This window comes from Cololabis saira, chromosome 1, assembly GCF_033807715.1.
Source record: "Cololabis saira isolate AMF1-May2022 chromosome 1, fColSai1.1, whole genome shotgun sequence".
In the NCBI taxonomy this organism is placed as follows: Eukaryota; Metazoa; Chordata; class Actinopteri; order Beloniformes; family Belonidae; genus Cololabis; species Cololabis saira.
The window spans coordinates 11,348,225-11,362,888 of record NC_084587.1 but is presented as its reverse complement, the minus strand read 5'-3'; the positions used below and the strand labels follow the sequence as shown (position 1 = coordinate 11,362,888).

General features: G+C 35.6%; 1 protein-coding gene across 3 annotated transcripts; it reads right to left on the bottom strand.

Moving 5' to 3' along the window:
* Positions 1-705: 705 nt before the first annotated feature.
* bdh2 (3-hydroxybutyrate dehydrogenase, type 2) lies at positions 706-14,378 on the bottom strand. Of its 3 annotated transcripts, none has more exons than XM_061740444.1 (10): positions 14,322-14,378; positions 12,575-12,665; positions 11,940-12,018; positions 7,274-7,370; positions 6,832-6,940; positions 4,376-4,436; positions 2,534-2,647; positions 2,125-2,183; positions 1,878-1,970; positions 706-986 (listed from the first exon to the last, which is right to left on the bottom strand). In XM_061740444.1, the coding sequence occupies exons 2-10, from the start codon at positions 12,644-12,646 to the stop codon at positions 933-935; spliced, it is 738 nt and encodes a 245-aa protein (XP_061596428.1). In that variant the 5' UTR covers positions 12,647-12,665; positions 14,322-14,378; the 3' UTR covers positions 706-932. The 3 variants fall into 3 exon arrangements, with proteins under 3 accessions (XP_061596428.1, XP_061596340.1, XP_061596512.1); XM_061740356.1 differs by having other exon boundaries at positions 12,575-12,662; XM_061740528.1 differs by lacking the exon at positions 14,322-14,378 and adding an exon at positions 13,369-13,381.
* Between the last annotated feature and the right edge of the window lie 286 nt (positions 14,379-14,664).

Here is a 14,664-nt window from a genome sequence, read left to right as displayed (position 1 = left end):
ACACTATAAAACAATAATATATGCGTATGCATTTTAATATATAATCAATTTAATATGTAATATAATGCTTTTTTTGTAAATCCTATGGAAACAGTAAAGGGATACTACCCACACCATTTCTTTTTTTATTGGCTACATTTTTGTTAAATAGCTCCACACACACGCATATATATCCAATATATACATGTGCAATAACAACGTGCAATATCTACCTCCTACACATCCTACCTGCTTTTTTTTTTGCACTTTTTCTTTCTTTCCCGTACTGCAATACTTTTTATTTTTCATTCCAATGTATACTGTTTATATTTCGTAATTATATTTTTACCCTTTCCCTGCATGTGTGTGTTGAGTGTACTGCTGCAAAATGAATTTCCCCATTGAGGGAGAAATAAAGGACAATCTTATATGCATTTTAATATATAATCAATATAACATATAATGTTTTTTTTGTAAATCCTATGGAAACAATAAAGGGATACTTAGTACTACCCACACCATTTCTTTTTTTATTGGCTTCATCTTTGTTAAATAGACACACACACACACACACACATACTTTTTTATTATTTACCTGGAACGTCTCCCGTTAAATAGTGAAATCTGTCAACCACATTATTGTTTTATAATTAAGTACTGTGAAACAGACTGCTTTGTTAAATATTAAAGGTAGATATGTTTATTTAAAAGATGGTAACATTGTAATTATGTGTGTAGCAATATTTTATTTAAACACAAGATCGGTCAACATTTATCATCTTTTAGCATGCCAAAAAACTTGCAGCACACTTTAAAGTAAATTTCCAAACATTGAACATTAAAACGTGCTTATTTTAGAGAATGATGAATGATTTAATCATGCAATCTTCGTCTTGAATCAGGATTTTTTTCAGGCTTAATCATCTTGACAGGCTGATTTTGTCACAGGCTCTTCATAGTCTCCATCCTCCATCGATGATGTGCTCTGTCCCGGTCACATAGGCTGACTGTAGAGGATAAATGTCAAATCAAAGCTGATTTATATCACTACTACTGGTTAAACAACACCAACTTTATCTGCCCTTGAACTTTGTAATAACACATTAACAGTGGCAATCAAAGTATGTGAACCCCTGTTTTCTGATAAGTCCTAAAATGTCATTGAAATTAATCTAAGTCATAATATTAGAGGCATATGCACAAGCTGATAACACACAATGATAAATTCCCATGTCCTTAGTTAACACCATGTAAAACATTAACAGTGTTAGAATAAAAAGTAAGTGAACCCTTCGGGGCAGCAGTAACTTCAGCCAAGTACTTTTGGTAGTTCTGGATCAGACCTGCACAATGCTCAGGAGGTATTTTTGACCATTCCTCTTCTTATAAGTGCTTCTGAAACTTCACAGTCTAAAGAGGTTCATAGAGGTTCAGATCTGATTTTTATTTTCTGAATCCGTTTTGTGGCTGAAGCACTTTGATGCATATCGTCACTGGCCTATGAATCACCCAACCTTTACCAAGTTTCAGATGGTGGACACTAGCCACCCTGACATTATTCTCTAGGAGGTTGTGGTAAATTTAGGATTTTATTCTCAGCTTCAAAATGGAAATTGGTGGCCTAGCAAAATTTAAGTTAGCTTAAATAGCAGCTTTTTGAATTGGCTTTGGCATCTACAGTTAAAGATTGAGATTTTTTCCTCAAAAAGTAAACAGATGTTACTCTGATCTTTCTTTGGCAGGTTGGACGTATTTGTTGCTTTACAACGGACGCCAGTTAACCTTCGTTTGTAATTACTCTAGAAGTTCACTTGCAGCACAGTTAATGTGTCAGTTTAAGCCCGTTACAGTACATTAATTTAGTAGACTATATAAAGAACAACTCTACTAGCACTCACCTCGTCCGAGGCCAGGTACACACACAGGTGCCCCACCTCTTCAGCCGTGCACATTCTGCCCGTTTTCTGTCTCGCCATGAAGTCCTTGTAAGCCTGTAAAAGAGTCACATTTGTAGTGCCCACTAACTTCCAACAACCGTCCATCAGCATTTCTTCTTGTGAAGCCAGAGATAATATATTAAATGAGTCATCAAAAGGCTTTCTGCCTCTTTAAGATGAGGAAAATGTAATTCAGGATCCTCCATACTTGCTCTGGATCCGGTTGGGCCTGGATCCTTCCCCGGAGTGAAGGAGTGTCAACAGTTCCTAAAAAAAAGCACAACAAAGCAGGTCAGGCATGTTTGAAACCTTCATGACAACCCAAGACTGATTATAGAATCAACTTTTGAAAATCAAGTGGCAGATAAGCTTGCTGCACAAATGATGCTTAAGACATTATGCATTACTTAAATCCCCTTGAAAGGACGGCTTACAGGCTCATGGTGTTCCTTGTTAAAACAAATTATGTCCTGTTACTTTGGAACGTCCCTTCATTTTCTAAAAAAAACCCACTTTGTCCACAGGTATGTTCACTGTATATAAGAAAGGTAGGAGCTGTGAGTGTGGAAGACTGAAGACACACACTGACTGGATGTTAGACGCCGTTTAAGACTTACCAGGACAAACACAGTTGCAGCGAATGCCTTGCTCAATGAAATCAGCAGCGATTGATTTAGTGAGTCCTATCACAGCGGCCTTTGACGTACTGTAGACACACCGGTTCACAACACCTGTATCCAGGAAGCACAGGTGTCACTTTCACTAGGGAGCATGAACACAGACAGAGTAAACATCTGAAACAAGATGAAAACATGAGGTCATACTTCAAAGCGCTAAAGTCCTTTTATAGCCCTAATCAGAGGATTTGATGGTATGGTAAACATAAAAAAAAACTGAACTTTCATTTTCTAAAGTGCAATAATAATAATGTTATTATGGAGGATTTATGGAGGGAATTTCTGTGCGTAAAAGGACTGTCTTAGTAGTTTTTACATGATTTCTGATCCCTCATCAAGAACCATCGTGCATCAAAAGTTGATGTGGGTAATGCATTATTTTGGGAGACCTTCATCAAGAACTAGAATATGGAGATCCATTCACAAGGGCTAATAAAAACTGCACTGTTAAGTTGATGTTTAAATGCTCAGGGCCTTAACCTTGTCCTGAGGCAGCATTGGCACCTCTGGGCTAGCAGGCATCTGGAATGGTCTACAGCAGGGGTCGGCAACCCAAAATGTTGAAAGAGCCATATTGGACCAAAAACACAAAAAAAAACAAATATGTCTGGAGCCGCAAAAAATGAAAAGTCTTGTATAAGCCTTAGAATGAAGACAACACATGCTGCATATATCTATATTAGTTACAACTGGGGGAAGATTTTTTTTTCATTATGCACTTCGAGAAAAAAGTCGAAATGTTGATAAAAAAGTCGAAATGTTGATAAAAAAGTCAAAATGTCAAGATTAATGTTGAAGTACAATCTCGAGAAAAAAGTTGAAATGTCGAGATTAAAGAGGAAAGGAAAAAGGAAGAAAAAAAGAGAAAAAAAGGAAAAAAGAAAAAAAAGAAAAGAAAAAAAAAGAAAAAAAAATGAAAAAAGGGAAAAAAAAGAGAAAAAAGAAAAAAGAAGAAAAAAATAAGGAAAAAAGGAAAAAAGAAAAAAAGGAAAAAAAGAAAGAAAAAGAAGAAAAAAAGAGGGAAAAAAGAGAAGAGAAAAAAAGAGAAAAGAAGAAAAAAGGAAAAAAAGAAGGAAAAAAAGAAAAAAAGGAAAAACAAAAACAACAAAAAAGGTCAAACATTTTTTTAAAAGCTCCAAGGAGCCACTAGGGCGGCGCTAAAGAGCCGCATGCGGCTCTAGAGCCGCGGTTTGCCGATCCCTGGTCTAGAGCAATGTGAAAACATTTATCATGGTCAGATTAACCCCCCTGCCATCAGCAACTGCATCTGTATTAATGCATTCAAATACACCAAGATTTTAGAGCAACATACGCTGCCTTTAACATTTGAATGCATTTTCAACAAGACACTGCAAAGCTGAAAAGAATTTTAAAACCCAACATGCTACATTAATGAAACAACAGTATACAGTAAACGTGTGTTTGCATGAAGAATGGGATAAAGAATAATACCTGAAACACTTCAGTGTTTGGTATCATGAACATCAAAATGTCTTTTAGTGTTGTGAGAAGGACTGGCAACATTACAAAAAGGTGAAGTTTTAGTTGCCTAATGGAGCAGAATATGGTGCAGGTCTAAAATAAAAAAAATAAAAAGGCTATCAATAAATGTAAAGAAGTTGACAAGATGAAATATATTGGGCTCATACAGCTTAAGAAGAAAAAAGTCCCCTTTTTCCACACGCCCAACTTTATCTGCTTATCTGATTTGGGGTTTTGTGAAAGTCAAACACATTTTTGCAAGGCAAGTATTTACTATGAAAACAAAAGAGGATTCTTTACCTTTTATGCTTGAAGCAACAGATGCCATGTTAATAATGTTTCCTGACTTCCTTGCCAACATCTAGCGTGAGAGAATGAACCCAGATAGTGTTATATAAGTAGAATGCAGCTGGTAAAAGTCATTTCAATTCAATTCCAGTCTTTTTTTCGAACATGATAGCAGTATAAAGTAGCAGACATGCTTAAACATATTTAAAAAAGGAATGCATGTGTTTAGATGCATACATATTATACACATAGTACGAATTTTACGCAGTATAAATATATATTGTGTGTATAAATTAGCAGATGCCCGAGTTATAATTGCCATGTGCAGTTATATGCCACTGTATATAAACCTACTTATTCAGACAGAGATTTGAATTATAATGTATAATGTATTTTATGTTCTGCTGCAAACTCTGCTGTTTTAATTGTGTTTTCTATGTTTTTCATTGTTGTACAGCGACCGTGAGTGCTATGAAGCCCCTGTATTCATCTATACATGAATGCATGTATTATTTACGATGTGAATTTATATACACCCTTGTAAAATCTTGTACATTTTGACATTGTTTTAGTTCCTCATTTACCTTGTTCCATAGTTTTACTCCATGAATTGAAATACAAAAGCTCTTTCTTGTTGTACGTATGCAACGAAACCTTTAAGTTTAAATAACGGCTTAAATTATATTCCCCTTCTCTTTCAAAAAAATATTTTCTGTATGTGCTCAGGTAATAGTTTATTAAATGCCTTAAACATCATTTGTGCAGTTTTAAATTCCACCAGATCTTCAAATTTGAGAAATATAGATTTTAAGAATAACGGGTTTGTATGCTCATAAAAACTGACATTATGGATGATACTGATGGCTCGTTTCTGTCGGATACGCTTTTGTAATTAATTCCCCACACTCTGTAAGGCAAAATCAGCGGGTTATACAGAATATTAAGTAGTTTATTATTCAGAATATGTCTAGTTTTGGTCAGGACTGAGATGCTTCTAGATAGTTTGTTCTGTAAAGGTTTATTTTTTAGTCTTGTACAGATTTAATGATAGCGTATTGTTGTCAAACCATTTCTTTAGTTTACTGATTTCCAAGTGCTTATGGGTAGAAGTTGTAAACTCTCACCGGAGACCAGAATGTTTGTGTCTTCAACAAATAACACAAATTTTGATACATAAGATACGTGCATAATTTATATACAAATTTAATAATACTGGACCCAGCACTGATCCTTGTTGTACCCCACACACAATCTCAAGACAATCAGATTCAATGTCTCCCATCTTCATAAAATGGTTGGCTAGTCTTTAAATAACTCCTCATCCAGTTCAAGACTACCTGCGAATTCCATAACATTAATTTTTTTTAATAATATGTCAAGATGTCAATTAAGATGTTATTGTATCAAAAGCTTTCCTTAAATCTATGAATACCCTGATGGCTTTTTTTTTTTTACTGTTTGTGGTGTTGGTAATTTCTTCCATGAGATCAGTTACATATAATGATGTTGACCGGTTTGATCTGAATCCATATTGACTGTTGTTTTCTAGAATTTTGGAGAATTAAAGGAAAAGAGTGACAGGCCTGTAATTTGTCAAGAGGTGATTATGGCCAATTTTGTACATTGCAGACCATCACAGTCAGTGGATGTTTTTTTTTGCATTTATTTACAATATTAATGATTTATTTATCTTGTATGGGTTTAAGATACATTGAACTAGTATTCCTCTTAATGTAATTTAAATGAATTGACAGAGTTTGGTGCAACATTTGCAAAATAACTATTGAATTTATTTACAACATCCTCCATATTGATTATATTCTGGTCATTATCTATAAGATACTGAGGGCAATTGTTATTTCTACAGATTTTTCTGATAAGGCTATTTGATATGTTTAATGTAGTTTTAATATTATTTGATTATTATCCAATAATTTATAATATTTATAATAATTTATAATAATAATAATTTTTACTTGCTTTTACAATATTAATTAACTTATTTTTATATGTCTTATATCTGTTTTCTCACTTGTTAGTTCAGTGCTTTATAAATTCCCTAACAAGTTTGTTTTTTCTTTTTACATGCATTTTGTAATCCTTTTGAGATCTACTGCTAATTTTTTGCCTGTTTTTTCTCTTATCTTCCTTAACTGGACAATATTTACATTTAATGATTTAATTATTTTTCTTTATATGCTGCAAAATGAAGATTATAGGGTAATGTTTGATGTGATTAAGATTTGATTTGAACAAAAATTCCTCAAGCAGACAGTTTGATAAGTTTGTGGCTAAAGCTGGATTAGCGGTTGTACAGTCCCTGTCCATCATGCCACAGGCTCAGAGTAATACAGCTAATCCTAACAACGTTAATGGCATATGTCACTGGATTTTCCGCACCTTGTACTTCATTCACCCTGCAACAAGATAAACTGTGTTAAGCATCTGGTAGAGTGAGGGAGGGTCACCTTAGGCAGGAACGCCCTGCTCATGAGGTACATGCTCCGCACGTTGACGTTCATGGTGAAGTCCCAGTCGGCCTCTTCGCAGTCCAGGATGCTGCCGTGGTGCACAAACCTGCGCTCCACATGGAAACACAGAAAGCAGGAAAAAAAAGTGTTAACTTGAATCCAATCACTGAGAGATAATACAACAAATCCCTGCTGCTTTAAAGGTTAAAAAAAAAAAATCTCTCTCCCCTACTCATGTAACTTAAGCCTCAGAGGTGAGAAGGGATCTTTGGTAAAGGGGTTGAGAAAAGGTCAAGAGGAGATTTAATCCTATAGGAGGGGATTTTGGAAACGTTAAGCAGGACATGAATAATGACTATTAAAGTTGAGACAGCTTTTAGAGCCACAAATGAGATGGATTTGTTCTGTATGTTATGATTGGGGAGTTCAGGAAAAGTACCCGGCGACGTTGAAGAGCACATCGACGCGGTCATGCTCTTTGGCCAGGGCTTCCACTTGGTCCTTTTTCGTAACATCCACGACTTTGGTCCTGATTCCTGGTAATTGAATAAAAAATAAAAGACAAGGGCATTGAAGGCATATGGAACAAGAAAAAGAATAACATATCTTGGGGTAGGGCTGGGCGATATGAACCAAAAGTCATATCTCGATATTTTTTAGCTGAATGGCGATACTCGATATATATATCGATATTTTTTCTGTGCCATAATTGGGGTTTCCCCCAAAGTATTATAGCATAGCATCTCTGTTAGCTTCATTTTCATGAGGCAAACCCTTAAAAAAACAGTCAGTTTTAATACAAAGCCTCGTGCCAAATGTCACACAGGTACCTTTATTAACAGAGGTCTGCACAATATCAAAATGTATAAAACAAATGAAATAAAAATAAACTGCCTGCATATATAGAATAAAAATGCTTCTTGAATAAAATAAAACAAATATCCCTTTCCTGAATAACAATTAAATTAAAATACACTGTGCAATTAATACAACGTAGACAGTAACAGGCAGACTTTTCCACTGAGGTTGACAGTTGTGCAAATAACAAAACATTTGTGCAAATCTCAAATAAAACATTCAAGTCAATTTGTCACAAAATAAGCTATATCAAAATCGTAAAAAAAAATAAAAATAAAAAAATAAAAAAATTTAATAATTGATATAAACGATATTGTCTCGTACCATATCGCGTTTGAAAATATATCGATATATATTAAAATCTCGATATATCGCCCAGCCCTACTTGGGGGTAAGTCAAACTCGTTTCCAGTGAGGTTGGACTCTGCCAAGCCTGCCCTTTGTCACAGATTCTGTTCATTACCTTTATGAACAGAATATCTAGGCACAACTGAGGAGGGGAGGGGGTCTGGCTTGGTGACCGCAGAACTGGGTCTCTGCTTTTTGCAGATGAAGTGGTTCTGTTGGCTCCATCAGGCCATGACCTGCAACTCTCACCAGAGACGTTTGCAGCTGTATGTGAAGGAGCTGTGATGAGAATCAGCACCTCCAAATCCGAGACCACGGTCCTCAGTTGGAAAAGGGTGCGGTGCCCTCTCTGGGTCAGAGAACACATCCTGCTAAAGTGGAGGAGTCCAAGTATCTCAGAGTCTTGCTCACTAGCAGAGGTGGGTAGTAACGACTTACATTTACTCCGTTACATTTACTTGAGTAAGTTTTGGAAAATTTTGTACTTTTAGGAGTAGTTTTGAATCACTATAGTTTTTACTTTTACTTGAGTAGATTTGTTAAGAAGAAACTGTTACTCTTACTCCGCTACATTGAGCTTGTTACTTTTCTTTTATCCCCTCCACATACGCGTCAATCTCATGACATCACTGGGAGATTCTTTGGGAAAAATGTTTGTTTTTGCATGTTTTGTCACATTTACACAGACTCAAACACACACAGAGTTTCTATGAGTTAATGGGTTTGTTCTAGTTCTGCCTGGTTAAAAAAGAAAAGTACAAAGGCTTGAAATTTTGTGCTACTTGTGCTTAATTTATTTTTGAATTCTGTTATTTCATTCATTGTATTATTTATTAAAGTATTTGTATTTAGTTTAAGCTTATTTTATTTTAAGCAATTTTTTATTAATTTTAATTAATTGTATTCATTTAATTTGCCTGAAGATGATTATTTTGTACTTTTGTCTGTTTGAATGGTTGTGTTAAAAAAATGAAAGACGTTACTCAACAGTTACTCAGTACTTGAGTAGTTTTTTCACCAAGTACCTTTTTTACTTTTAGTAATTTTAGTAATTATTTGGATGACTACTTTTTACTTCTACTTGAGTCAAATTATTCTGAAGTAACAGTACTTTTACTTGAGTACAATTTTTGGCTCCTCTACCCACCTCTGTTCACTAGTGAGGGAGAACAAAGCAGCAGCATTCACAGTGATGCGGACGCTGCATCGGTCTGTTGTGATAAAGAAGCAGCTGAGCCAACAGATGAAGCTCTCGATTTACCAGCCAGTGTACTTTCCCACCCCTCACCTATGGGCACAAGGGTGTCTGGGCTCTCCCTTATAGATGATAGGCTCAGTTATCCAGGAGAAGCCCCGGATAGAGCCGCCGCTCCTCCGAATTGAGAGGAGCAAGATGAGCTGGCTCTGGCCTCTGGTAAGGATACGTCCTGGACACCTCTGTGCTGAGGTTTTATGGGGACGTCCCACTGGGAGGACACCCCTGGGAAGACCCAGGGCACGCTGGAGGGACTACGGTTCTCGGCTGGCCTGGGAATGCTTGGAATCCCCCGGAACAGCTGGAGGAAGGGTCTGGGGTGAGGGAAGTCTGGGCATCTCTGCTAAGACTGCGGCCCCTGCAACCTGGCCCCTGATCAAGTGGATGACACTGGATGGATGAATTGGAAAAAAAACAACTCAGGATGCTCAAATGGTCACGTAGTTGAGCAGGTAGAGGCTACAGTCCTCCTGCAGTCGATACAGGCTTAAATAAAAACAAACCTCAGAAATTCAAGTTAGTATTCATTCACAAATGAATAAACCCCCTGCAACATAATTCATTGGTTTTCTGAAGCCAGTTAAAAGCCTCTTAAAACCATTTGCTTGCCTCATATTGGCAGGAGACTCCACCCAGCCCTCAATTCAAAAGTGGTCAGATGGATGGATGGAACAAGCCTGGAGGCCACGTAGAACACACAAACCTCAGCTCAGTTACCACAAGTTAGATATTTTAGCTTGGCTGGCTATGTCATACTAGCCTATGATGCTAACTAACATTAACTTACTTACAGGACTGTCTCAGAAAATTAGAATATTGTGATTTTCTGTAATGCAATTACAAAAACAAAAATGTCATACATTCTGGATTCATTACAAATCAACTGAAATATTGCAAGCCTTTTATTATTTTAATATTGCTGATCATGGCTTACAGCTTAAGGAAACTCAAATATCCTATCTCAAAAAATTAGAATATTCTGGGAATCTTAATCTTAAACTGTAAGCCATAATCAGCAATATTAAAATAATAAAAGGCTTGCAATATTTCAGTTGATTTGTAATGAATCCAGAATGTATGACATTTTTGTTTTTTTAATTGCATTACAGAAAATAAAGAACTTTATCACAATATTATAAAAGAGCAGTCCAACGTGGAGAGTGGCTCAGCTGGAGGAGTCAGCAGTTCCAGCTGCTGCTAGGACAAGTGAGCGAAATAGAGTCCGTCCTCTGGTTAATCCAGGTAGCAGCCTTCACCCACACGCAAAGTGCTCAGTACAATTAACTCAAATAACTGCAGTTTCATTCATGGATTGACTAGCAAAATGGAAGTAGCCCCTTGGTTTTAATTGTAATCCTTGAATCTTGTTGACTACTTTAAAAAAACCTATATCGTTGCCCGCTGATGCCAAAGATCAACAGAAAGAGAATGTGTTCATTCTTTCTATGATTTCTAACCAGTTTATTGCCGTCCCTGGTCCAACAGTAAATCAATGCAGAACCACAAGGCTGCATCTCACACTGAAGCAAAACAAACCAATAAAGTGAAAACTGACAAAAGCTATTTTTAAAAGGGAGTGCTTTATGAACACTGTGAATAAGGCAAGAAGAAAATAGAAGAAAGAAGAAAATATGTTTAAAGATTAAAGTTTAATTTACATGATGGAAATTAGATAAATCTTGTGCAGTCAGTTCAGATCAAAATGATTTTGTTCGGTGAAAGTGAGTGAAAATAGGTTCAAATGAAAGAAAAAAACATTAAAATAAATTAAAAGATCTTAATCTGACATGTCATAGTAGCAGAAAATGGTGTAGGTAATTAAGTAATAGTCTAAATTATTTAATTATTTATTTATTTCGTGCATGGTAGTGCATAGTTTGACAATATTACAGTAGTACATTTGTATACTTCAATCTACACACCCATGACCGAAAAGGAGCAGGAGGAAGACAAGTCTTATTTAACCTACCCCTTATTCAATACCAAAACAAAAAGAACAGTCAAGGTAACCAATATTTATACTAAAATATACACTTAAATAGAAACCAACCACATATATCAATAGTACTGTTTAAGTCCCAGCCTATTCATGATCATATAACTTAAATATTTTATCTTTATACATTTTTTTGAACCTAAGTAAATGTGTACATTCCTTTAAATCATTCTGTAGAAAGTTCCACAGTTTTACTCCCACAACCGATATACACATCTGCTCGAGTGGTCCTTGCATACTGATGTTTGAAATTATATGTCCTTCTATGATCTATAACTTCTGGATTCGAAAAAACAAACAACTGCTGTAGATTACTTGGTAATACTTTTCTTTTTGCCCTATGCATAACTAATAATGTCTGTAACTCAACTATTTTTTTAAATAAATTATGTGTAGCTGTCTGGTCAAATTCATGAAAACCTAACTGTTCATGTGAGTGTTAATAACATTTAGACTAGTTTACATGTTGACTGATTTTCTATGACATCACAGACTGTTTTTTTACCTTAATAGCTAAAATGTTTTATTCCAACGTTAATAAGTAATATGTAGAAAAAGAGAGGTATTTTAGATCCAGCGGGCCTCTGGTCTGCATCCCCCTGGTTTCCCAGCAGATGGCAGCTGCAGACCAACAGAGATAACTCTTACCTTGAATGCCTTCCAGCTCTTTCAGCTTCTCTCCATTTATGTCAGTCGCTGTGACCTGAGCTCCCTCCTTTGCAAAGGCCTACAGTTAAAAAGCAAAGTCAATTTTCTGTGGTTCAAAGCCTGCATATGCTACTGCAGCAACTGGCATCCCAATATCACTTTGTAGAGCAAGAGCATTTGGTTCTGATACATTGAGTAAAACAATTATTTTAAGATTAAAAGACGCAAGCATTCATGGTTCCCTTCCCTTTTTCTTTCAATTAAAAAAAAAATATTACAATTATTTCATTTCTAATTTTTTTTTTTTTTAATTGAAACTAAAAGGGAAGGGAACCATGAATGCTTGTGTCTTTTAATCGTAAAATATGTAATTTGAATCTAATGAGCTGACATAATTAGACTTTTGTATTTAAAATTCTCCCATGGAAAAGAAAATACAAGTCTTTATTGTACTAGGAGCTACTGAAGATATATAGATGTATAGTCACGATTTCAAAAATTAAAGCAGTTGTTTGCAGCACATAAGCCCTAAGTAAAATGATTATATCAAAATAAAACGCCTTGGATTGTTTAAAACTTAAGAATACATCCTGGTATACAGTCAGGCACAGAGAGTTGTTATTAAAGCTCTTTACTATTGCTGCGGCACGTCCAATTCCCTGCGCTGCAGCCGACAGCACAATCACTTTCCCATCCAGGCGGCCCATAGTGCGTCTGTCACTGCTGCTGTGATCAAAACAAAGGGATGAAAATGGAATATTGATCAGATACAGGCTCATTTTAATGACAAATGTTCTCTCCCTTAAAAACCTTCTCATTCATTAGCTGGCTACTGTTTCTAAGAGTGATTATCAAAGCTCCAGTTTGCAGTAAATGTTCACAACTGAAAAGCACCGTGTTGGAATCTATGAACCCTTTCATCTGCATGACATATTGAATGTAGGGCTGTGCGATTAATCGATTTTAAATCTAAATCGGATTTATTAATCAAGACGATGTTAAAAAAAGGAAAATCGGAAAATCGATTTTCCTTTTTTGCAGCTGGCTGCATTACAGACAGAGCTCGTCTAGTCATCTTTGTTTGGTCAAGAAAATTGTAAATGTTGTCACTTTACTAAACTCAAGGAGGATTTACAGTATCTTTCAATTGCACTTCATTCCCAATAGGGAAATTTGTTCGCTATTTTTCTTTAAAAATAAAGATAAAATATTTGAAACAATTAATTCCATTGTCTTTTGTAGTTTTACCAAAAGAAATCGAAATCGAAAATCGGGTTTTCAGAGAAAAAAAATCAGGATTTTATTTTTGTCCAAAATCGCCCAGCCCTAATTGAATGAAGTGCTGGTTATCTTTTCCGAACAATAAAATAATAACAATGATAAAACAAAAAACAAACACAGAAAATAGGCAAACAGTCCAGAATTTAACCTTAGCTATTGGCATAACCCGTCTCTCTTTTTTCATGCCTTTTGGTCTACATCGGGAGGCAGAAAAAAGAGGTGATCAGATGTCTCCCCTTTCCAGAAAGAGGCTCTTATGTACAGCCACCATGACTGGTAAGAGAGGTAAAGGTTCTGCCACCAAAAGCCAGTATTAAGCACCTTATGATAGAGATCAACTCATCTTTACATCATGACCAGCCAAACCAAGAAGTATGAGCTGTTTCTTTTAACAGCTCCAAACCAGCGTTGCAACATTTGATGTCCTGCAGTTTAAAATCAACCATCAACTCTTTATTATGCATTTAATAAAATATCCAATTGAACTTAAAACGTTTTGCTGAGAGTGAAAAAATACGCTTCCCATAATTTAACTTCTGCCTCTAAAACCTCCCTCCCTCTTAAAAAAAAGAAGAAACTCTATAACTTTTATTTTGAAACCCGGATGTGCTGCTCCGCATTGGAAAGTCACCTGAGAGGCTTCTTCGTGGATCTAGTGAAGAAATGAGTTATTTATTGTGTAAATTTCCGAAGCAAACTCAGAAAAAACTAGTGCCGAATAAAATGTTTTTAACAGCACCTGGATGTACAGAAAAAAGTATCAATAACTTGCTTTGTTACTAAATTAAACTTGAGAACTGATTTTTTTGTACGGTTTACCTATTTTTTACTAATTCTAAACACATTTCTGTATATATAATAGAGTACAAATCAGGAAAAAAAAAACTACAGTAGTTGCAGAACAGAAAGAACCGACAATGGCAAATGGCACACGTTTATTATATACTACATTTCTGAGATAAATGGTTATAATTCTTCAAGGCAAACTTTATTAACTATGGAACACAGAAATTATGGTTGTTGGTTTACAGGCCGTTTGTAACAGCCACTATCGATTAGGGTAAAAGTAGTCAAACAGGGAACGAGCGCAAATAAACTCACCGCTGTTTTCAGCTCATTCGCAGCGTGGACTTCAGGTCAGTGGAGCTGACACGTGACGTCCGTCCTGCAAGGCTATTGGTTAGAAACCAGGAAGTGTAATAGTGATTTGTAAAAATAAAAGTACAAACTCCTCTGGAAAAATAAAAAGATTCTGCAGTAAACACATTTCTTTTCTTTCTTTTTTAAATCATTTTTGGCTTATATTTTCTGATTTCAAAACCAGTAGCTTCACTGCACTTGAGTTTGTTTGTTTTTTTAAACAGATTTACGTATATTTTCAAATATCTGTAGTCTACAGGAGCTATATTAATTGAATGTTTTCTATTATTAGTAATATGCTTTA